The following is a 23,600-nucleotide window of genomic DNA, read 5'->3' as shown; positions in this document are numbered from 1 at the left end:
GCCCGCCTCGGCCTCCCAGAGAGCTAGGATTACAGGCGTGAGCCACCACGCCCGGCCTGTTTATTTGTTTTTTAAACTGGAACTAAATATGATAGTCTTTAGATTTGTTTGTCCAGTATAAATGTTCTGTAGCTCCACCGTCCGATATAGTAGCCACTAGCCACTTGTGGCTTTTGATACTTGAAATGTGGCTAGAATAACTGAGGAGCTGAATTTTTATTTTTAATTAAATAAAAGTAGCCACATGCAGCTAGTGGTTACCTCCTTGGATGGCACAGCTCTAGACTGAAGTTACGTTTCTAATGGCATCCAAGGCTTTCTTACTTTTTAAAGTGTTTATGAGTGTACCAATTGAGGCTCCTTGGTGACTGCTATGGGCCTCAAAAGCCACCTATATAGCCATAGGTAGTGGATATGACTTGTTTATATAGACTACTTGTACATTTAGTGCTCATTTTAGGGTGTTTGTGCCAATAAATATTTTATATGATCATTTAATAGAAGTGTTGAGCCAGGCCGGGTGGCTCATGCTGTAGTCCCAGCTACTTCAGAGGCTGAGGTGGGAGGATTGCTTGAGCCCAGGAGTTCAAGGCTGTAGTATGTTATGATCATGCCTGTGAATAGCCACTGAACTCAAGCCTGGGCAACATAGCAAGACCCTGTCTCTAAAACAGTTTTTTTTGTTGTTATATGAGTATCATAGATTGTGAAGTTGTGACTCAGAAAATATTCTGTATTCTTGGTAGCAGATCCTTAATGGTGAGCAAGAATTGTTATGTATTTGTCTACTTGACATATGTATTACCTTAATTCTAGTTTAGGGACAAGTGCTAACTATTCAAATAAATGAGTTAAAGAAATTTGAACAGTCGGACCTTAGAACTTGGAAAATTTACTAAAGTACAAAATTCATTAGAGACTCTGGTAGTAGAAATTTAAACATTTATACCAGTAATTTCTTGTGGAATTAAAGTAATTTTTTTCCTTTGGACTAATTGAGTACAAATAATTTGGAATTCAGAAAAGTTTGCTTCTGTCTGTCTGAGAATAATTAGAGACTGAATTAGCTCTGTATATCCTACTTTAGATTTTTGATGTCTAATTTTGACCCTGTTTTATAACTGAAATAGTTTTTTAATAGTGTTTATTTTGTATGTAGAATATATAGTATATACGTGAGAACTCAGAATACAAATTCCTGTTTAAAATAAAGCAATTGAAATGTTTTTTGATAATGTTTAATATAACAGCTTTTTTAACATGTACATGGGGAAAACCACAGAGTGATTACCCATAACAGCTTTTTTAAAAGCCTAAACAACCGGCCAGGCGCGGTGGCTCACGCCTGTAATCTTAGCTCTCTGGGAGGCCGAGGCGGGCGGATTGTTTGAGCTCAGGAGTTCGAGACCAGCCTAAGCAAGAGCGAGACCCTGTCTCTACTAAAATTAGAAAGAAATTAATTGGACAACTAAAAATATATAGAAAAAAAATTAGCCGGGCATGGTGGCGCATGCCTGTAGTCCCAGCTACTCGGGAGGCTGAGGCAGGAGGATCGCTTGAGCCCAGGAGTTTGAGGTTGCTGTGAGCTAGGCTGACGCCATGGCACTCACTGTAGCCCGGGCAACATAGTGAGACTCTGTCTCAAAAAAAAAAAAAAAGCCTAAACAACCATTGACATATTAGATTGTAAACTTCTGAAGGCAAGGACTATGCCTTATCTCTCTTTGTTTTGTTCCCTAGAATTTAGCACATTAAGTTGAGCGAGAAGACAATGAGTATTTTTTAATGAATTAAGATATGATGAAATTTATCTAAGTAATTTTCTGTTACTTTTCAGTTATAGTTGATTTAAAAAAACAAAGTATAAATGTGTGTGTTTTCTTACAATAATAACATTTCTGAAATGTGAAGAATAGGTAATATTAAAGATTAATGTCACTTCACATTTCAAAATTCAGATTTACTAAAACAGATATATTACATTTTTACATAAGGATGCCTTTTAAAATTTATGTGTAATTTAATAATTCATCAGATTTTTTCAAGTAGTAAATGCTTCCTTCATACATTCAACATTTACTAAATTTACATTCATTCAGGAATGAAATAATTATGGAAACTTAGTTACATGTGTATATCAAACATATCAAATACAAAAGGTGAGCTTTCTGTAGGAGAAAAAGATTAAATCTGTGTATTTAATTTAACAAAATCCACACTAATAATGTATGTCTTTATTTTATAGGGTGGGAAACAGACCTAACTTATTATCTTGCCTGGAGTTACATGGTAAGTTTGCTGGAGATCAAAATTATACCCAAAGATTTCTGGATCCCAAGTTTCATGTTTCAATATTTGGTGTTACTCAAAGTGACTCAAAAAATTGATAGATGTCATTTGTCGATATTTAGGTTATCCTGCAACTTGATGGATGACAGCAACCCTTTTCAACCCAAAAGTAAGTATTTCTGCTGAAGTTGATACTAATATGCATGTACTTGATAATCTTTCTTCAAGAGGAAAGGTTAGTGATAGAGGTGGGCACATTTTCTTATAAACAGAAATACCTAAATTTATTAAAGTAATATATACTCATAATAAAAAACCAAACAATATACAGTAAAAATGTCAGTAAAGTAGAAATGAAATGTTTTCTCCTCATCCCCGGAGATAACTATTATTGTAGATTCGGTCTACATAATCACAAACTTTTTCTATGCATAGACAAAAAAAAATTATTTCTACATAATATCATACTATATATGCTATTATGTACCTTTTAAAAATTTTTGCTTGACAATATATCTTGGCTATATTGACAATGGCAGTACCCAATTAAAAAGAATAAGGAAGACCTATGTGTCCACATGGTATCACCATGGTATCAACATTAATATAAGTGATTTTTTTAATTAACAGTACACATGGTCTCATTTCTTTAAATTTGGCATTGCCTGACTGCCTAGTTTCTTGGTACATAGATTGTCATATGTTAAGTGCCTGCTGCATATCCAGTAGACTACTGTGTGTAGGAAGAAATACAAAGGAAGAAGAAAATACATTCTTCACTCTCAAGGAGCTTACTTTGGAGTTAGTTTAAGACACATGAAGAGTGCAATCAGTAGCGGGAGCGGCGAGCGGACCCCAGAGAGCCCTGTGAAGCCCCACCGCCGCCGCCGGCCTAGTTACCATCACACATCGGGAGGAGCTGCCGCAGCCGGCCCCAGTCACCATCACCGTAACCATGAGCAGCGAGGCCGAGACCCAGCAGCCGCCCGCCGCCCCTGCCCTCGGCGCTGCCGACTCCAAGCTGGGCACCACGGGCAGTGGCGCAGGGAGCGGTGGCCCGGGCGGCCTCTCATCGGCGGCGCCTGTCGGCGGGGACAACAAGACCATCGCAACGAAGGTTTTGGGGACAGTAAAATGGTTTAATGTAAGAAACGGATACGGACGGTTTCATCAACAGGAATGACACCAAGGAAGATGTATTTGTACACCAGACCGCCATAAAGAAGAATAACCCCAGGCAGTACCTTTGCAGTGTAGGAGATGGAGAAACTGTGGAGTTTGATGCTGAAGGAGAAAAGGATGTGGAGGCAGCAAATGTTACAGGCCCTGGTGGAATTCCAGTTCACACACAGTTTTTTAAAGTCAAGCAATCTGGAAAGGCTTTAAGTTGTATAATCACAGTTTCTTGAAGGGAGAGAAGGAGGGAAAGGAAATACGTAAAAATTGTATTGTGTTGAATGTCATGTTTTCTGCATCCTGTGTCTTCCTCCTTGATTGAGTCTTGTATTTTGGTGGATTCTTCCTGAGAAAGAAAGGGTGAAGAGGAAATAAATTTTGTATATTGCTGGTCTTTATTCTTGGTGAAAGAATATGTACCTCATGCTTGATGAAAAGATTGGCTGAGTAGAATAATTCTAAACTGATAATTATTCTTACTAAAACATTTGTAAGCATTATTTTAACTTTTTCCTCCTCCACCTCGATTTTAGGATATTCTCTTTATTTCCAACATTCTGAGATTTCGTGATATATCTCTCTATTGTAGTTGTTTTTTTCTTGATCGTTGTGCTGGGTGCTGGTGGGCCCTTTCATTCCGGAGATTTATGTCCTTTAGAACTGGGAATTTTTTTTGAATCTTCATTTGATTACTTCCTCTCTCCTTTTTCCCTATTCTCTGTAGCCTTTATTAGGTGAATATTGTACCTTTGAAATTGATTTTTCTAGCAATCTTCTTGATTTTAATTTATTTTTGTCTTTTAGTTCCACATTTACTCGAACTTTGGCATTTGGTTGTTTTTTTTTAACTGAATTTTGGCTGTCTTGCTTATAGTCTTTTTATTTTCTGAATGTTACTTTTTATAATCTTACCTCTCTAAAAGATGCTAATTATAGCTTCTTTATTATTTTCTCCTGCTCAACTGTATTATCTCTGTTTTCTTTAAGATCTTTTGGTCTGTTTTATTGCTTTGATCTTTAACATTGGAGGTTTTCCTCAAATTTCTGGTGCTAATTAGTGATTCATACACATTTAAGAGTGAGACACTGAAGTTTTCCTAGCAGCTCTGTGTTTGGTGAGAACATATAAACTGGTTATATTCATAGTATGCTCTTTGCTTAATTTCTTCAGGTGAGAAGTTTCTGATCTGCCCTGGAATGGAATAAGCTTCACTTAATTTCCCTATTTTCAGTCTAGCATGTCATCCCTGCTTTGCTCTGTGTCTTATATACCTCAATCTGGTTCAGTTTTTCTAGTATATCTCCTACCCGTTGCCTCTTATTCTTAGTTTATCTCCCTTTCGTTAATACAGGTGGGTTTTTTTCCAGATAATGGATACAATCCTTTTTGTAGATATAATTATATTCTGGTCATATAACTGAAACTCACTTTGACTGCACTTAATCCTAAAATTTATTGGCCACTGTAAACAACTGCTGTCCTTCATTAGCTAGCTAGTAAAACTGGTTTAGATCTTAGAGATTGAGTTCTGAGTTCTTTGCTACCATGTACTGACTACAAATATCAATTCAGTGATTGCTATTAGAACTATTAGAGTACATAAATATACGAGGTATTGCAAAAAAGTATTTTTCTTCTTGAAAATAAGGTTTGCTTCTCTCCTTTTGAAAATTAGGTAATCCCAAAATGGCAGAACTCTTTATGGAATGTGAAGAAGAAGAGCTAGAACCATGGCAGAAGAAAGTAGAAGAAATTAAGGAGGAAGATGATGATGAGCTGATCTTTGTTGGAGAAATATTAAGTTCAAAACCTGCCATTTCAAGTAAGCATTTACTTTTAGTAAAGTAAAGTTTCATAACATGATTGTTTCTAACAGAAAGACCTGTGGGCCATCTTCTATGTCTTTGATGTTCTTGTCCTTCTATAAGTAATTGGAGGTAAGAGGGAGGATAAAGGACAGTAAGAACTTGTGAGAATCAGGGTGGGGATGTAGTTGGGAACTGGAGTAAGGAAGTAAGAGATTAAAACGTCAGTTATGAGAAAAGGGAAATAACAAAGTTAACTAGAGGTTACGATTACCTAACAACATTCTAGGCCTTCTGAGATTGGAAATCATAACTTTTAATGGAACCAGGTAGCTTAGTCTTTAGCCACCGTAGTTAGACAATGCAGGCAGTCAGCACACTTAAATCCTATGGATTTCTAGCAAAATATGTCCCATACCTTTGTGGATTATTAGATTTCTGTTAGAGTAATTAGGCTCGATATTGTTATAACGTTAAAGTGAAGATACTGGCGATACTTCTTAAAATGTCCTCTCACAATTGTTTAAAGTATGAGGGACAACATACTGAATTTCAGGTGAGAAAGAGGAAACAGATCCTTTCCCATTTTATTTACTTTATTTTTAAGCCTGGAAATTTACCAAGGAATGTAACCAGCATACCAGTTTCCTTTATTTACCATGGCAGTGGGTAATAGTGTGGTTAAGAGGTGAATTTTAAATTTTCTTAAAGCCTACTTCTTCCTTCTCTTGACTCTGAACTTGGAGTAGCGCTTCTATTCAGTTTTATCAGAGGTAGAATAATTTAGCCAATTAAATTCTCAGCATCATTTCCTGTGGCAAATTGGGAGGTGCTAAGTGGAGTGCCACTTAAATTATTAAATGGACTAGGTATATTTGGCATGTTTATTGTTGGTGGTGGAACAGACTATTGTATTCTCTTAATTATTTCTAGTCACTGTGATGACTTTTATGCTGAAATGTTACCATATTTCAAAATTGTTACTCAAATCATGTTATTGAAAGCATGATAATTAAGATTCAAGTTGGATTATATTAATTGTAAATGACTGTTAACAGTGCTCAACTAAAACAGTTTGCGTTAGTTTTAAGTGATTCTATCAAAAAAGGAATTGGCCCCAGTGGAATTTCTTTTATAAATTGTTAACTCATAATTTCAAATGATTTTATTGATGTTTTATGTATAAGCCATAAAATATTTTTAGCATATGGAACATGAGCTAAATGTTTATGTAGAAGTACCATGGGAAGGGGTAGAAAACTTGTGTTTGGTAAACTACAGCCACCAAAACGTAAAAATAGCTCCTCTTTAATGAATGGAGTAAATACTTATCTTGACTTTCTGGATGAAAACAATATCAAGTTGTTTGAGCAAATTTTTCTCCTAGAAGTCTTATGTTGTGTTTAGTCATAGAGTACTGGATTTCCATGATTGTAAAATAACCCTACTTTTGCATGACCTTTTACTTTATAGAATTATTTTATGGGATTTGGTTCTTTTCTACTAGAAGAGAAAAAAGGGAAATTTTTGAGATTTTATGGAACTTTTTAAAGCTCTATACCATTTCCTGATAAGCACTTTTAGACAAATCTATGCTCTTCCAAATTTCAATTTGATCCCTCAGTAATCTAGAAGTTACAGAATTCATGTGGGTACAAGAATGTGCGATCTTAAACTGATCCAGAGCATCCAGTCGGGCTCAAATTGACTTTTGATATAGTGGTAGATTTGAAACATTTTAAGTTAATCAAATACTCTGGTAAACTCTTAAATTCAATTTAGTCTAGTTTGAAGTCTCTGATAATTTCCCATTCAGAACTCAAGACTATGCTGTTTCTGTGCTTAGATTTAAAAAAAAAAAAAGAACTCAAGAGTAACGGTACAGATAATCCAACCCGCTCACCCATAATAAATCTTCCAGGTTTTTAGGGTGTGAATGTGGCGTGGGGTTGGGGAAGGGCTTGATTTCAAGTCACAGGAACCTGAGTCTTTACACAACCCTTTCACCATTAAGGAAAAGAAATATACTTCACTTACTGGTCATGTATGAATATATTTCATGTATGAATATATTTTTGGAATGCATTTTCTATTTTCTTAATGTATGTTTCATTCACATAACAAAGTTTATAATAAACATAATTGTTATAGATATTTTGAACAGAGGTAACTCCAGCTCATCTTCAAAGGGAATAAAGAGTGAGGCACTCAGTCCAGGTATAGTATTACTCTACAGTATTTTAATTTTAAAATGAAATATTTTGACAAAATTGGTTATATAGAAATATATTCAATATATTATATAATTTTAAAATACAGGTATTCCTGATGTATTCAAGCCTACAAGTCAACACTACAAAGACCCAACATCAAGTCCAGTGGCTGCCTTGCCTAGATTTCATCCTGAATCTAAATCTTCGCATAGCTCTGTTATTGTTCAGAATGTGTCTAAACCTGTAAGTCTTTCTGAAATTACACAATTAATTCAGGGACACATTGGATATTATAATACTGACTTAAAATTGTGAACTATAATAGCTAGTTACCATTTCAATAGAGGCATAATCACCATCAGAAAATATCACCATCCTTATGATATAGCTCAACCAATACCCAAAATAATAACTATAGGAGCTAATTACCCAACATGTTAATAATCAAGTGATATGCTTAAATAGGTATGGTATTGAAAACTATGATATCTGAATATGAGTAAAAAGGTATAATCAGTAATGAATATTGCATAATGGCAACATTTTTAAGATAGTAAACTGAACCAGGTGTTCTTCATTAGAAAGATTGTTTTGAAGTCATTGTTGCTGTTTATTCTGAAAACATATCTTCATGGTTTAATTTTAAACACTTTTAACAGAAGTAATAATGGTAGTACTTAATATTTATTTGGCTGTTAGTATGCGTGAGTCTTTTTGCTAAATGCTATATATAAATTAATCTTGTTTAATTCTTAGGACATCCCTATGAGGTAAGCACTATTATTATTCTCGTGTTATAGTTGAGGAAACTGAGACTCAGGGAGACTAAATGATTTACTCAAGGACATACAGCTGGTAAATGATTCATCTGGGATTTCAATCCAGGTTAACCTGTTTTAAAAATATGCCTATACATCCGTTCATCCATTTAAGTATATACTTTAAAAATGGAAACATTGCCTTAAGAGCAGTGGTGTAGTCCACAGACTGTTGGGGTTCCCCGAGACTTTCAGAGGTCTATAAGGTTAAAACTATTGTCTTAACACTAAGACATTTGCCCTTTTCACTATATTGACGTTTTTAAATTCTCCAGATGATTGTAATGTGCATCCAGGGCTGAGAATGACAGCTGTATATTCTTGAATGAATTGAGAATCCTATGCAAGGAAATTTTTTTTTAATTTTTAAAACTGTTTCATTCTCTTTACCTCAACAACTCTTTCAGGCAGGGAGGGAGATGATGATGATGATGATGATGATTATTTCTTTTAAAGTCAATATGATACAGCTTAAGGACACAGACTTTGTAATTAGGCAGACCTGAGTTCTAATTGTAGCTCCATCACCAGTAACAAGCTGGATTGTATTAGGAACCTTACTTAACTACACAAAACCTTACTTTACCTATCTGTAAAATGGGAGGTGATATTAAGTCTTTATTAGTAATGTTGTGACAACTACTTGGTATAATACATGTACTGTGAAAGAGGCAAGCACATTTTAAAGACAATTATTGGTGGCTATTATTTCAGTCGGAAAGGTAAATAGCTTGAAGCTCAGAAGTGACTTGCCCAAGGTTACATAGTTAAATATAAGGACAGGTCTTCTGAATCACAGTCTATTGTCTATTCTACATTGCTATTGTATTTGTTGTCTTTCTCAACTATTTTATGAGACATAAGAAATTCCCAATTGGAGAATTATTTAACAAGTTATCTGTCGAATAATGTATCTGTTCTCTGAAATTGTGGTACTTAAGTGACCAGAGATGTCACCTTAGAAAGGGTTTAAAAGTGTTACCTTTATTTGGAGGAACTTCTGTTAAAGAACTATTTTTTAAAATTACAAGGGATAATTTCCATTTTTAAGTACAAATACATAGAGAAAATATTTACCTTGCAGTAAGATTGTGTTTGGTTACAATTAAGTCATACCCATTATTGCTTTTGTGCAATATACTTTAAGACTCAAATGCAGAAATCTTCCTGTTATGCCTCAAATTCTAGGAATGGAATGGTTTGGGTCACTTGAATGTCTGTCTCCATAACTTCTTAACAAATCCATGTCATTAGAAAACATAGTAGGGAAGTAAAATTCTTAAAACCTAATCATCTCTCAACTTGTAAGCACAAAACAAACAAGCAAAATCTTTATATTCCCATTATAAAAATACTGTGTAAGAGAGGCCAATTAGAAAAGAGAGAAGAACACATACTGTATTTTGATTTTTGTTTTCTGCAGATGGTTAATGTAGCATATAAAGTATATTAATCAGGACCATATCCATACATATTTGATACTTCTTCCTCATTTTTCACTGAACATTGTACTGAGAACACTTTTCTTTGTCACTAGATGTTTTTCAAAACCATGATGTATGATAGACTGTAATTTATTTAACCATTCCTCTGTTGTTGAACACATATGCTTTTACTTTTTGCTATTATAAATAATTCTCCATTAAACATTTTCATTTCCTTAATATAAATTCTAAGAAATTAGAGTAATTGGATCAAAGGATAGGAACTTTTTAAAGCCCTTTTGATAGATACTGCTAAAATTTTCTTGCAGAAAAGTTTTTCCAAAATACAGCCTATACTTTGCCAATAATATTATCATTATTTTTTAATTTTAACTTTTTATTTAAAACTAGTTTTATATTTCCAGAAAAATTACAAAAATAATGCAAAGTTCCTTATACCCTTCACCCAGTAGATGCTAATTTTGGCAGAGAGTAACAATTACCTTTGTGTTTTACATAGTAGTAATTGAGTCATTAAGGTTCTTCATAGTATTGACATACAGTTAAGCTTACCTTTATAAAAGTTTATGAAACAAAATAATTATAACTTTTTACAGGGTTTTACGAAGAATTCATCACAAGCTGAATCAGATGGTTCTTCAATCTTACTGTTTGACTTGACCCAGGATACAATACCACTGTCCCAAGATATACCAGCAGCTTTTAGAGAAGGTTTGGTTTAGCACTCCTTCATAAAAATTGTAAACAGAGACTTGGAATTTTATGTATGGAATTATGTTTCTGTTTTGAAGCCCTGTACTTTCATGTTAAGTTTTTCACATATTGTAAGATGGGATAGAGCTAATCATTCCTGAATGCCCTTCTTGGGTGATATTATACAAAATTGTATTTAATAATAGAACATTTTATTTTGTCCTATTAAGTTGGCTAGCATGTGTTCTTTGAGCTCCTTTTCACTTGGAACCAGCCATGGGCTGAAAAATCTTAATATAATTTCTGTAAGTCAGGTAAGTCCCCTGATGCCTTATGTACTCTTTTAAAAATGTTAATTATTTGGAAGGCCATTACTATGAGAAAAGGTGCATGGTTATAGTTGATTTCTTCATAAGCTAGTGTCTTTCTATCCAAATAAATAATGCAGTTATGTTAGTTAAATATGATAATATAGTAGTGTCACAAAGTGGCAGAACTAAAGAAATAGTGATTTGTACATAATAAGTACTCAGTAAATATCCATTGAAGGAATAATGAAAATTGAAGAATTACAGTTCTTTGATGTCTGCCATAATGAATTTCTTAATTAACCTAAAATAGTATGCCAATGAAGGAATTTTATCTAGTTGAAAAATTCCCCATAATCAAAGCAATTACTGTTTCTATATTAGCTAATTCGACGTATTTCACTAAGTGGAAAGAGGGACACAAGAATTTTTTGAATGTTTAAATTGTTTACTAAAAAAGTTAGTACACAACATTTATCAAACCGAAACAAAAAAATTGTTGCGATATGAGTAGCCAGAAATATTTTCCCATTTTGATAATACTTGGTTTGATATTCATCTATCTAGGTGTCACTTATCTAATTAGTAAAATAGCCAAGAACCAAAATAAAAATAAAAGGAGAGATTAAAATTTTTAGGTCTGATTTTAAAAGCATATGGTCCTCAGGCCGGGCGCGGTGGCTCACGCCTGTAATCCTAGCACTCTGGGAGGCTGAGGCGGGCGGATCGTTCAAGCTCAGGAGTTCGAGACCAGCCTGAGCAAGAGCGAGACCCCGTCTCTACCAAAAAATGGAAAGAAATTAATTGGACAGCTAAAAATATATGTAGAAAAAATTAGCCGGGCATGGTGGCACATGCCTGTGGTCCCAGCTACTCGGGAGGCTGAGACAGTAGGATTGCTTGAGCCCAGGAGTTTGAGGTTGCTGTGAGCTAGGCTGACACCACGGCATTCGCCCCAGGCAAGAGAGTGAGACTCTATCTCAAAAAAAAAAAAAAAAAAGCATATGGTCTTTATTCACAGGAAAAGTCTGAATTCTTGAACTTCTAGAAGGTAAAGATAGTGACTCCTACTTTCCCTCTAAGTTTTTATACTGTAGAGAATGGAACATTGCCCTGAATGGTAAATAGGGTTATAGCTCATTAGGAAGATACAGGTTTAAGCCTCTATTCTAAAGATTTCTGTGACCTTTGTCAAGTCACTAACCTCTTTATATCTCAATTTTCTCACATTATTAAAATAGATTCTTTTTTTCCCTCACGTTGTGCATTCATTTCCCACACGTGAAATGAGCCATTTGGAGATGAAATTATAATTCTTACTCTACTTATTTTGGGGCTTTTTTGAGGCTCAAATAATATAAGTGAAACTTGAAAAATGCATTATAAGCTTTAAAATACTTGACAATAAATAGTTGTTAGAATGACAGTTATGAATGATAATATGTGCTATATGTTCAGAAACATGATTAATGGACTCCTGTCTAGGATGATCATGGAAGGTTCTTAGAGAAGGGTGGATTTGAGCTTGATTATGAAGAACGAGAATAGGATTTTTATTGGCACAGCTAAGAAAAGTTGAGGGTAGGAAATGGCATGAGCCAAACACAACAGAAATAAATAACTTAAAAGGTCAAAATTTAAAACTATTGAGCTCAGATTGATTTTATGTAACTTACATTTCCTCATGCTCAAAAAATTATATATTAAAACAGTCTATTTTTACTATCCAGCCCATTATATTACATAATCAGTTGCCTAGTCCAAAATACCAGCACTCATTGGTTCAAGTAACCTAAGAATCTCGGAAGAATGTTAAAGTGATTACACAAAATCAGTCCTAAGTGCCTTCAGTATAGCTTTCAGTAATCATGTGTTTTGAGGATGAAAAAAAATCATTTCTATGTTATCTCAAAGAATGAAAGATTGACACAGGAGCCCACTAATATAATACTCTTATTTTGCTGGCACGTATCTACTTACTCTACTGCTTCTCCTATTAGTATACAGTTGTGAGCTTTAAAACATGATGTGCAGTTTTAGAACCTTTATTGCAAAGTACAGTTAATTGTTTGTTATTTTCATTTTTTTGAACTTGTCACTGACCTGCAGCTCAATTGTTTGTTATTTTCAAAAATCACTTTTGCTGGGTCTGGTTAGAGCCTAAATAGCCCCATTTCTCTTGTGAATGCCCTAATTTATATAATCCTTTTGGCCTTTAAGGTGATGTTTTTCAAACTCAAAACTATTTTTAGCAATGAAATTCTTACTCAAACGAAATTTTATGCAAAAATCTAATAAATGAAACATAAAAGGAGAGTTTCTTTACTATATTCCCTAAGATAGACCCATTAGACTCAGGGGAACATAGTTTGAAAGCCATTATACTAACTCCAAACCTTTTCATATGAATGAATGAGGTATTGTCTTTCAAGATTAGTTGTTTCCACTTTGTACATAAGGAATAAACAGATAATTTAATCTAAACCACCTGTTAGGTTGTTAGGTGGAAAAAGAACTAACTTAAATTTTCTATTAGATACCTTAAGTTTTTTTTATAGCATTTTAATGGGTGTCTCTAAATGTTTAGAATAAATTTTAAAAATATTTTACAAGCTCAAATGCATTTAAGCACCAAAAGATGCATTCATTTATAGGAACTTAGCTCAGAGTATTCTTTGTGCTTTAACTTTTATTTATTTTGCTCAGAATTTTTTGGTCTGACTTCTTTCATGGTACCTGTTTATGTTTTCTTTGTTTGAAAGCATCTTTAGAATTTTGTTGCATAAAGTTTATTTTGTGAATTAGTCACATTTATGTAGTTCATAGCAGTGGTGCAATTTTTTTCTACTCCTTGGTCATATAAATTTTCATCATTCTTTATTGCCATTTGTATGGTTTGTTAATTCAATTATGTTACCTTTTATTTAGGTCCAAGATATTTTTACTTAATTTTAAATGTAAGGCCATTTTAGTAGTAGTTTTATGTAAGCAATATTCTATACTGAAACATTTACAATTATCTTTCACACTATTTAAATGTTTGTAGGTACGGATCAAACTTCGTTTGCATTAAAACGTCCTTCTGCTTCTAAAGTAAACAGTGTTAATTCAAAAAAGCCAAAGACCAGTGAAAATGTTTCTGAAATAAGTCCCTCTGCTTCACTGTCTGTAATTAACTCTCCTTCGGGGACATCTTCCCAGGCTGTGCTATCAAAAGGTAAATATGAAATCTGGCATATAAAAAAGAAATTATATTACTTCTACATAAATTTTAGAAATTATGATGAGTTTTAAACTATTATTAATGGTTAAGGTTTTAAAAAGATGAATTTGAGTCTTTTAAGTCTTTATTTTAGGTACAAATACCTCATCAACTCAGTATAAAACTGGAGCAACTGTCCTAAGAGCTTGTCCAAAGTGCAATGTTCAGTTCAACCTTTTGGATCCTTTGAAATACCACATGAAGGTAAGGTTTTTCAAAATTCCATTTTTAAAAAGTTTACAAGTCCTTGAAAATATTAAAGATTGATACACAGTAAATGCAGTTTGCCTAGATACTTAGATAGGAAACCTTCTCATGTTGGTATTTCATATAACTTACTAAAAATTGATATTCACAATGATTATCTTTATACAAGATTAAAAACTCTTTTCCAATCATGAAATTTTAAAAATTCATTATAGATGAATTCATTATATATTTCACATGTTAAGTGAAATAAACCAGGCACAGAAGGACAGATATTAATATCACATGTTTTCACTCATGTATGAGAGCCAAAAATTTTGATGTCATGGAGGTAGAGAGTAGCATGATAGTTACCAGAGTCTGGAAGGGTGTGTGTGGAGGGGTGGGGAGGATGAAGAAAGGTTGGTTAATGGGTACAAACATACAGTTAGATAGAGGCTATAAGTTCTAATGTTCAGCAGTAGAGTAAGATGACAACAGTGTATCGTAGTTTTCAAAATAGCTAGAAGAGAGCACTTGAAATGTTCCCAGCATATGGAAATGATAAATACTCAAGATGATGGATATCCTAAGTATTCTGACTTGATCTTTATACATTCTGTGCATTTAACAAAATATCACATGTACTCCATAAATATGTACAAATATTATGTATCAATAAAAACTTTTTAAAGTTAAGTTCATATACACTACAGTGTAGGCATGTTGCATTTTAATTTTAAATGAAAAGAATATATTGAAGTATGTTATTGACTAAAGTATGCTATTCTTCAAATTTCTTGTAAAGCAGGCATTTTATTAGGTGCTTGATCTTTTATGTAACTTAAAAATTCCTTTTGTTCACCTTATTTTTTGTCCATCGTGACATATGCATGTCACATTACTCAATGAAAATCTTAATTTTACATTTTAATTTTCAACACTCAGAAATAAATTCCTAATAATGGAGCATTTCATATGAAATGACAGTTTTAATTCAATCTAGAATATAGTTATAAATGAATTCTAGCTTTATATTAATATAGAAAGCTCTGGAAATTAGGTTTCAGGTAATTTTCACAGTACTAAGGAAGTATGGGATTTAGGTAACACTCACCTTAAAATATTTTAGTAGATATTACAGTATTCTGGTGTGTGTGTGTGTGTGTGTGTGTGTGTGTGTGTGTGTGTGTGTAAAGATAGTCTGTATTCTGCTCGCATGCCCAGTGTTAATGGCAGGAAGTAGGGAAGGAGGCAAGAAAAAAGGTAAGATTATATGTGGGAAAGAAGGGCTGAGCAGGGTGCAAAGCAAAGAAGCAACTTAGGAAAAGATACTGCTCACTATTTTAAAGATTGGAAAATTTTTATTGAAATTCAGCATTTTACAAAAAGGGATTAAAAAAAAGTAGTTCTAAAATTCCAAATACATGTCTCTTTATTCTGGGGCAAAACCGTATTGGGTCTATCATTACTTTCACCTCCTTATGTTTGAGAAAGATGAATCCAAGTCTCACATTAGTACTATTTTCTTTGATATCTTCCAACTCTGTTTCATGGTGTTACTCTTTAGGATATAGATAGATCTATCTGTTATAACTCCATTGTGAAAGCACCCTTTAGGATTTTATAGCATCCTTTTTTTGTTTTATTGTTTAATGCTTTGTTTAAAATCAGGCTCACAATCCTTGCTTTCTTACTGTTTCCATGTACCTGTTACATTCTTTGCTTATCCTTTTATTTTCAACCCTTCCAAAATCACTTTGGTGATGGTTAAATTTAAAGTATTTCATTTTGTGGTTGCTTTGTGTGTATGTCATTAGGATTTTTAGGAAAGTTCTTTTATTTTCCACCCTAACTTGTTTTATTATGTAGTCTTGTCTTAAAAAAAAAAACACTTTATTGAGGTATGACTGACATACAAAAAGCTGTAAATATTTCATATATGTAGCTATATGAGTTTAGAGATAAGTATATGTCTGTGAAACCATCACTATCTGTACCATAAACATATTCATTACCTCCAAAAGTGTCCTCTTGTCCTCTTTTTATGGTGATATGAACACTTAACAGAAAATCTACCCTCTTAGCAAATTTTTAAGTATGCAATACAATATTGTTAACTATATAGGCACTATGCTGTACAGGAGATCTCTAGGGCTTATTCATCTTGAATACCTTAACCTTTGTACTCTTTGACTAATACCTCCCTCTTTCCCCCTCCCCCCCCCAGCCCCTGGCAATCTCAATTCTACTCTCTGCATCTATGAGTTTGACTATTTTAGATTCCTCATATAAGAGGGATTATGTAATATTTGTCCTTCTGTGACTGGCTTATTTTTCTTAGCATAATGTCTTCCAAATCCATCTGTGTTGGTACAAATGGTAGGATTTCCTTCTGTTTTAAGGGTAAATAATATTCCACTGTACGTATATATGCCACATTTATCCATTCACACATCGATAAACATTTAGGTTCCTTCCATGTCTTGGCTATTGTGAATAATGCTCCAGTGAAGATGGGAGTGCAGATTTCTCTTCGAGGTCCTGATTTCAATACCTTTGGATGTATACCCAGAAGTAGGATTGCTGGACTGTATGTTTTTTTAATTTTTTGAGGAATCTCCATACGTTTTCCATTGTGGCTGCACCAACACACATTCCCATCAACAGTGTAAAAGGGTTCCTTTTTCTCCACGTCCTCACCAACACTTTCCTTTTGTCTTTTTGATAGAGTCATCCTAACAGGTGTGAGGTGCTACCTCATTGTGGTTTTGGTTTGTATTTCCCTAATGATTAGTGATGTTGAGCACCTTCTCACATACCTGTTGGCTGTTTGTCTTCTTTTGAGAAAGGTCTATTCAATTCCTGCGCCCATTTTTAAATTGGTTTATTTGGGTTTTTTGTTATTAAGTTGTAGGAGTTTCTTACATGTTATCAGATACATGGTTTGCTTGTATTTTCTCCATTCTATTTTTTCTTCTCCAGTTATTCTTAGAAAATTCTTTTAGAGAAATCCTACAACTAAAAAGTATATATAATAAGTAAATTAGTTTTATCTCATTAGACTCTTGTGTGAAAGTTTTACACATTAGGATCAGTTTATATGAGGTGGATTTCCCTTCAGATTTTTTTTGGGGGGGAGGGGATGTTTGTTTTTTAAGACACAGGATCTCACTCTATCACCCACGCTGGAGTAAGTGCAGTGGTGTGATCATAACTCACTGTAGCCTCAAACTCCTAGGCTCAAGCAATCCTCCTGCCTCTGCGTCCCAAGTAGCTAGGACTTTAGGTGCATGCCACCACACCTGGCTTTTTTTTTTTCTTTGTAGAGATGAGGTCTCACTATGTTGCCTAGGCTGGTCTCAAACTCCTAGCCTCAAGTGATCCTCCCCCCTCAGCCTTCCAAAGTGCTGGGATTACAGGCATGAGCCACCATGCCCAGCCCCCTTTAGATATTAAAGCATTCTGGATAGAATGTGTTGAGGATTTTAAGATGTAACTGACACTTCTTTCTTTGTGTCCCACGCATTTTCTAGCACCTCGAGTCTGGAGAATGGCAAGTTAACTGTGCTCAAAGTCTAGTTCCAACCAGGCTTTACGGAAATACTACTGTGTTATTTGATAATTAAGCTTATACATAATGGCATATAAAACTACTTTTTAAGATATATCTCGACACAGATGTGAAATGTATTATTTTTGGCTAAGAAACAAATTATTAAATATTTACATCTGTAAAGAAAAATTGCAAGGAAAAGGGTGTTAGATATATAAACATCCCTGATTTTACGGTTTTCAATTTATTTTTAAAGTTATTTCATTATTAAGATAGTAGATGTCTATTATTTGAATTTTTTAGAATATATAAAGAGGGAAACCAACATTTTGGTATCTTTCCAGATATATTGCCAAGCATAGTTTTATATCATCTGGCCCTAGTTGTAAACACAATCATTTTTTGGTATCTAATTTTTAAAAGGATATAAATAAGGCTTGTATTTTTTCCTCTTTCAGCGTTGTTGTCCAGATATGGTAAATAACTTTTTAGGAATTATTAAAGCAGAACTTTCAAGTGCCGAAAACGAAAATGAGACTGGTTCAGAGAAAGGAAAATTGATCATGTTAGTTAGTGACTTTTATTATGGAAGACATGAAGGAGCCACTGAGGAAGAACAGAAGACTTACACAACTTTTAAATGCTTCAGTTGCTTGAAAGTTCTTAAAAATAATATTAGGTATGTAAGTACTTACTTTTATTTCTGCTTAAAAATTGAGATACTACAGATAGGAATATTGAGTCTTTACTTTTCTGTGCCATCCTAGGTAAGCAGTTTTAACACTTTCTGCTAAAAACACAGGCAGGTTATCATGTTGAAAAGATTTTGTACTTCCTTGTATTTTAGAAATTTGACTCCTGGATACACCTAGTTATATTTTTTTTCAGATAACTTATGTAAGGATAAAATGTATTTTAACTTAGGGGAAAATTACTTCTTTCCCCTGTATTTATCATTGAACTAGGAGTTTTTGTGAGATATTTTTATTTTCTAACTATCTTTAAATCTTTTCTTCGTATCACAAGAAGAACCACCTTACCCAGTGTGACTTCCATACTAGTCTTATGTAAAGTTCAATTTTTTCAATTCATATTTATAATTTTTAGCACATTTACCTTGTAGAGAAAGTGATCCTTTTTTGGTGATCTTCTTTAGAGAAGTACCAGTTCTATGAAACATGTCTACTTTGATTTTATAATTTTAACACATTTTAAAACACAGATTTAACTCCCCATGGAGTTTTAAAGATTTTATTCATATATGCTTTAAATTCTAGGAACTTGTACTTTGCAATCTTTGACTTACATAGCATATTACATATGTATCATTTTAAGTGAGATAGTAACAAACCAAATTAACAAGACATAGTGATTGGTATTTTTCATTGCTTAAGTAACCTGACATTTATATCAGTTGAGGTTATTATTCCAACGTTTTATTATAAAAATTTTCAAATATTGAGCAAAGTTGAAAAGTTCTCACAGTGAACATCTGTCTATCACCTCAATTCTACCATTAACATTTGCTGTACTTGCTTTACCACATAACTATTTATCCATAGAGCCATGTGATTTTTTTTGGATACTTTTCAAAGTAAAGTACAGACATTTACTAAAACCAAAGGAGGAAAGAAGATATTTCAAGGTGTACCATAACCAGCTTTAAAGAGTGTTTTAGAGGTGTGAAAAAGAGATATGTCAAAACCTTCATAATAATTGCTATCTAGGTAGATGACATCGATACTTTATTTTAAAATTGTTTTCTTTAGGGATTCATAGTGAATAATTGTAAATAGTTGACCCAGTCTTAAAATTGCTGTTTTGATTGAATACTTTGAAATTCAGAAAAAAGCTTTAGTAAGCTCTTTGAAATAGTTATGCCCATTTATATTGTACTCTCTGCTATTGAACATCATAGTTCCTTCTCATAAGAAGCCTTTTAGAGAAGATGAAATAGCAGAATGTAAAACTGAAAAATGGACAGTGCTACAAAGGGCACAGTCTGCAGGAAAAATGAACAGTTTGTACTAACGGTAAGCCAGTATCATTAAATAAAATAAAAGGTTCTTATAGGCATTAAAATCGCTATTGCATGCATTTGGAAACCAAGATGCAAATAAAAATACCAATAATTTATCTTTTAAGCAGCTTGAAACCTGTTGGTATCTTCAAGGCCTTCAAAAGATTTCTCTTGCCGGGCGCGGTGGCTCACGCCTGTAATCCTAGCACTCTGGGAGGCCGAGGCGGGCGGATTGTTTGAGCTCAGGAGTTCGAGACCAGCCTGGGCAAGAGCGAGACCCCGTCTCTACCAAAAATAGAAAGAAATTAATTGGACAGCTAAAAAATATATAGAAAAAATTAGCCGGGCATGGTGGCGCATGCCTGTAGTCCCAGCTACTTGGGAGGCTGAGGCAGTAGGATTGCTTGAGCCCAGGAGTTTGAGATTGCTGTGAGCTAGGCTGATGCCACGGCACTCACTCTAGCCAGGGCAACAAAGTGAGATTCTGTCTCAAAAAAAAAAAAAAAAAAAGATTTCTCGTATGACTGTAGCTGCTTTTGGTGGTAGGATTCCCTTCTTTTAAGTATTATATTTTAAAATGTAAATAGTGTTTCATGTATGGAAAAGAAGCTCGCTATTTTTCTTTGCCAAGAGAATATTTTTAAATCTCAAACAATGAAGAGTTATAGCAAATTAGTGATGTTTCATACTAACTACATTAATAATTTTAAAAGCAAAAATTTCATTCATAAAAATGTTTAGTAAGCCACTTAATAAAGGTAAATTATTTGAAGTGCACACTTTTCTAGAAGGCTTGAGTCATACAACTACATTTTTAAAATTTGGGTTCAGATACTTACTTGTGAGGTTTTTCATTGGTTATAAATCTGACTTTTTGCACCTGTTGACCATCATTTATAGGTTTATGAACCATATGAAACACCACTTGGAACTTGAGAAGCAGAACACTGAGAGCTGGGAAAACCACACCACCTGCCAGCACTGCTACAGGCAGTATCCCACACCCTTCCAGCTGCAGTGCCACATTGAGAGTACACACACCCCCCATGAGTTTTCTAGTAAGTGACAGTTTCATTGAAGTCCTGTATATTAATTGATTTTGATCATCTGAACTGTGAGGAAACCTAAAACATTCTGACAGAAAAATAAGAATAAGAAATAGACTTTGTAATTTAAGAGCAAAATTGAAAAATAAGTTATAACTTTTAAAAACTTAAATAAAATTTGTTACTAAAGCTGAGCACAATGGCACATGGCTGTAACAGGCAGGAGGATTGATTGGGCCCAGGAGTTTGGGGCTGTGGTGCACTGTGATCATGCCTGTGAATAGCCACGGCACTCCAGCCTGGGCAACATAGCAAGATCCCATCTCTAAAAGAAAAAGAAAAGAAAAACTTGTTGCTAAAATCGAAGTCCCTCTTGTAAATAATTTATTAGTGGAAACTTCCTTGGCATAACTCCTGCGTTATGTATAGGAGACTAAATTAGAACACATACATTAGACTCCATGGTTTTCAAATTTGAAATCAAGGGCCTTGGTATATGCTTAAATATAAAAAGTAACTATAGTGGTAGTTAAAATTCATAGACTCTGGAGGTGGACAGCTTGGGTTCAGATCCCAGCTCTGCCTCTTACTACAGATGCAAGATCTCAAGCAGTTTACTTAATTTTTCTGTGCTTCCAATTCCTCATCTGAAAAATGGGGATAAAAATAGCAACACCTTCCTCAGTGGTGTTATGAGAATTAAATAAGCTAATATCAGTAATGTCCTTAGTACGGTGTTACAGAGTTAACAGCTATAGAATCGTTAGAACCACCATCACTTCTACTATTGCTATCATTACTTGTTTTGGATGTACAAAATGAGTCTTTTTTATATACATACTCAAAATGGTATAATATGTTTGTTTTTCACTTTCAGCTATTTGCAAAATCTGTGAATTATCATTTGAAACAGAGCATATTCTTTTACAACATATGAAGGACACTCATAAACCCGGTGAAATGCCATATGTTTGCCAGGTACACACACATTTTATTGTGTACTTAGATGTTTGTTTAATTTTCACATGCCACGAAGTAGTATTGTTCTTTCGATTTTTTTTGTAACCATTTAAATAAAATTAGTTACTATGTTAAAATTGAAGACCCTCTTCATTAGTGGAAACTTCTTTGGTTTAACTCATGCATGTCGTATGTAAGGGGGTGGACTAGGTTTTGCCTGCATGCCATAGTTTACTGACCCCTGCACTAAACAAGTAAATGCCCTGCTGGAGAAAGGCAAACATATGGCTTATCATATAAGGAAGAATAGAGACACACCAGGGAAATAGGAAATGCTTTTAGTTATAGAGAACCCAATCAAATGCTTCAAGATCAGTGTTTTTCCATAATTTGAAGTGGCTTCCAGTAATAAGAAAGCAAGATAAAGATAAATTGGCAGTAGCATAGCCTGGATGCTATTTAAAATCTAAAGAAGAGAATACTCTGTTTTATATAGCAGGAAAAACTTTATAGAACAGGAGATGTCAGCTTAAAAATTCACATCAAGATAGGGAGTGGCAGATCTGAAAAGAAGAAGGGAGTCTGGTTACATTTTGGAATATATCTATAAACTTTGAAAGATAACATTTCTGTTTCAAAGATTATCTTTATTACTTGCAGTAATAGGATTCTTGGTTGTATAGGTAGCAGAGCTGAACTAGTAGTACGTAATGTTCTTCTAAACAAATGACCTGTTATTGCAACTTTGATGTAATTGCATGTAAGTTATAAAATTTCAATTTAAACTAAACCTTCTTTATATTTCTAGGTTTGCCAGTTTAGATCATCAACATTTTCTGATGTAGAAGCTCATTTTAGAGCATCCCATGAAAACACTAAGAACTTGCTATGTCCATTTTGCCTCAAAGTTAGTAGAATGGCAACTCCCTACATGAATCATTATATGAAGCATCAGGTGAGATTAAGCAGTTCTCATTTATTCATGTTGTCCTAGTGAAAAGATACAGATCTCTATCTTAGAACATTGGTTAGATTTGTTCTGGACAGAAAGCCAAGTTGTTCTGAGTGACACAAACAATTTACAATTTACGTTGAATTGCTTGTGAAACTTCCACTTCTCTTCCTTGCCTGCTTTCTGGTGACATTGAGGCTCATAAGTAGTAAAAGTTCTGAAAGATAGCTAGAAATAGGAATCCCAGGGTGGAGGGAAAAAAGGAAGATGAGTGGAACATTTAGGTTAGATATTTCAGGGTCTAAGAATGGTGGGAATGGGAATGATTTTGAAGGTGCTTATCAAGAGCAGAGAAAATAATAAGTTTGAACTGAGGAAGATAAGATTGAGGACTCAAAACCTTCTGTTTTACTCTTTCTCTTCAAATTTTATTTCTACTTCCTAGCCCACTTTTTGTTATGAGACATGTGGTTGTCATCAATGACCTAGAATGGGCTTTTGTTTCCAGTAACAAAGGAAACAGCAAGGACACTTATTACCAGATACGTGAACTATGCCAGAGAACTATATTTAGGTTGTAACTTGTTTCCTGCATGACTTTTTCTACTTCTGCTGTATAATTTCTGGGATACCAGTATTAGTGCTTGCACCTTTCCCTTGAATTCTGATTTTTGCTTACTGATTCTTTTCCTGAAACAATTAGACTGTCCTTTGGGCTGAAAACTTTAATGAAATGGGCTATTCTTGAGTGTTTGAAACACAGTGCCTTTGCCAAAATCAGAAGTCAGTGGATTTACTGAATCTGATCATGTAATCAAGTTTTGCTTCCTCACCGATCAGCTTATTACATTTATTATTGATTGCATTGTC

General features: G+C 34.0%; 1 protein-coding gene across 1 annotated transcript in view; it reads left to right on the top strand.

Annotated features, from left to right (window-relative positions):
- The first annotated feature begins 2,244 nt into the window (after positions 1-2,244).
- Positions 2,245-23,600, top strand: part of ZNF280C (zinc finger protein 280C) — a 39,434-nt gene continuing 18,078 nt past the window's right edge. The window contains exons 1-12 of the mRNA XM_012653299.1: positions 2,245-2,289; positions 2,412-2,458; positions 5,142-5,288; positions 7,423-7,488; positions 7,591-7,727; positions 10,344-10,458; positions 13,795-13,965; positions 14,105-14,214; positions 18,211-18,431; positions 20,673-20,830; positions 21,696-21,796; positions 22,587-22,733. Coding sequence (XP_012508753.1) covers positions 2,428-2,458; positions 5,142-5,288; positions 7,423-7,488; positions 7,591-7,727; positions 10,344-10,458; positions 13,795-13,965; positions 14,105-14,214; positions 18,211-18,431; positions 20,673-20,830; positions 21,696-21,796; positions 22,587-22,733 — 1,404 coding nt within the window. The 5' untranslated portion in view covers positions 2,245-2,289; positions 2,412-2,427. The remainder of the gene's footprint in view (positions 2,290-2,411; positions 2,459-5,141; positions 5,289-7,422; positions 7,489-7,590; positions 7,728-10,343; positions 10,459-13,794; positions 13,966-14,104; positions 14,215-18,210; positions 18,432-20,672; positions 20,831-21,695; positions 21,797-22,586; positions 22,734-23,600) is intronic.

This window comes from Propithecus coquereli, unplaced genomic scaffold (assembly GCF_000956105.1).
Source record: "Propithecus coquereli isolate 6110/MARCELLA unplaced genomic scaffold, Pcoq_1.0 Scaffold42, whole genome shotgun sequence".
Classification (NCBI taxonomy): domain Eukaryota; kingdom Metazoa; phylum Chordata; class Mammalia; order Primates; family Indriidae; genus Propithecus; species Propithecus coquereli.
Note: the sequence above shows the minus strand (reverse complement) of the source record. Positions and strands in the feature narration are given on the sequence as shown.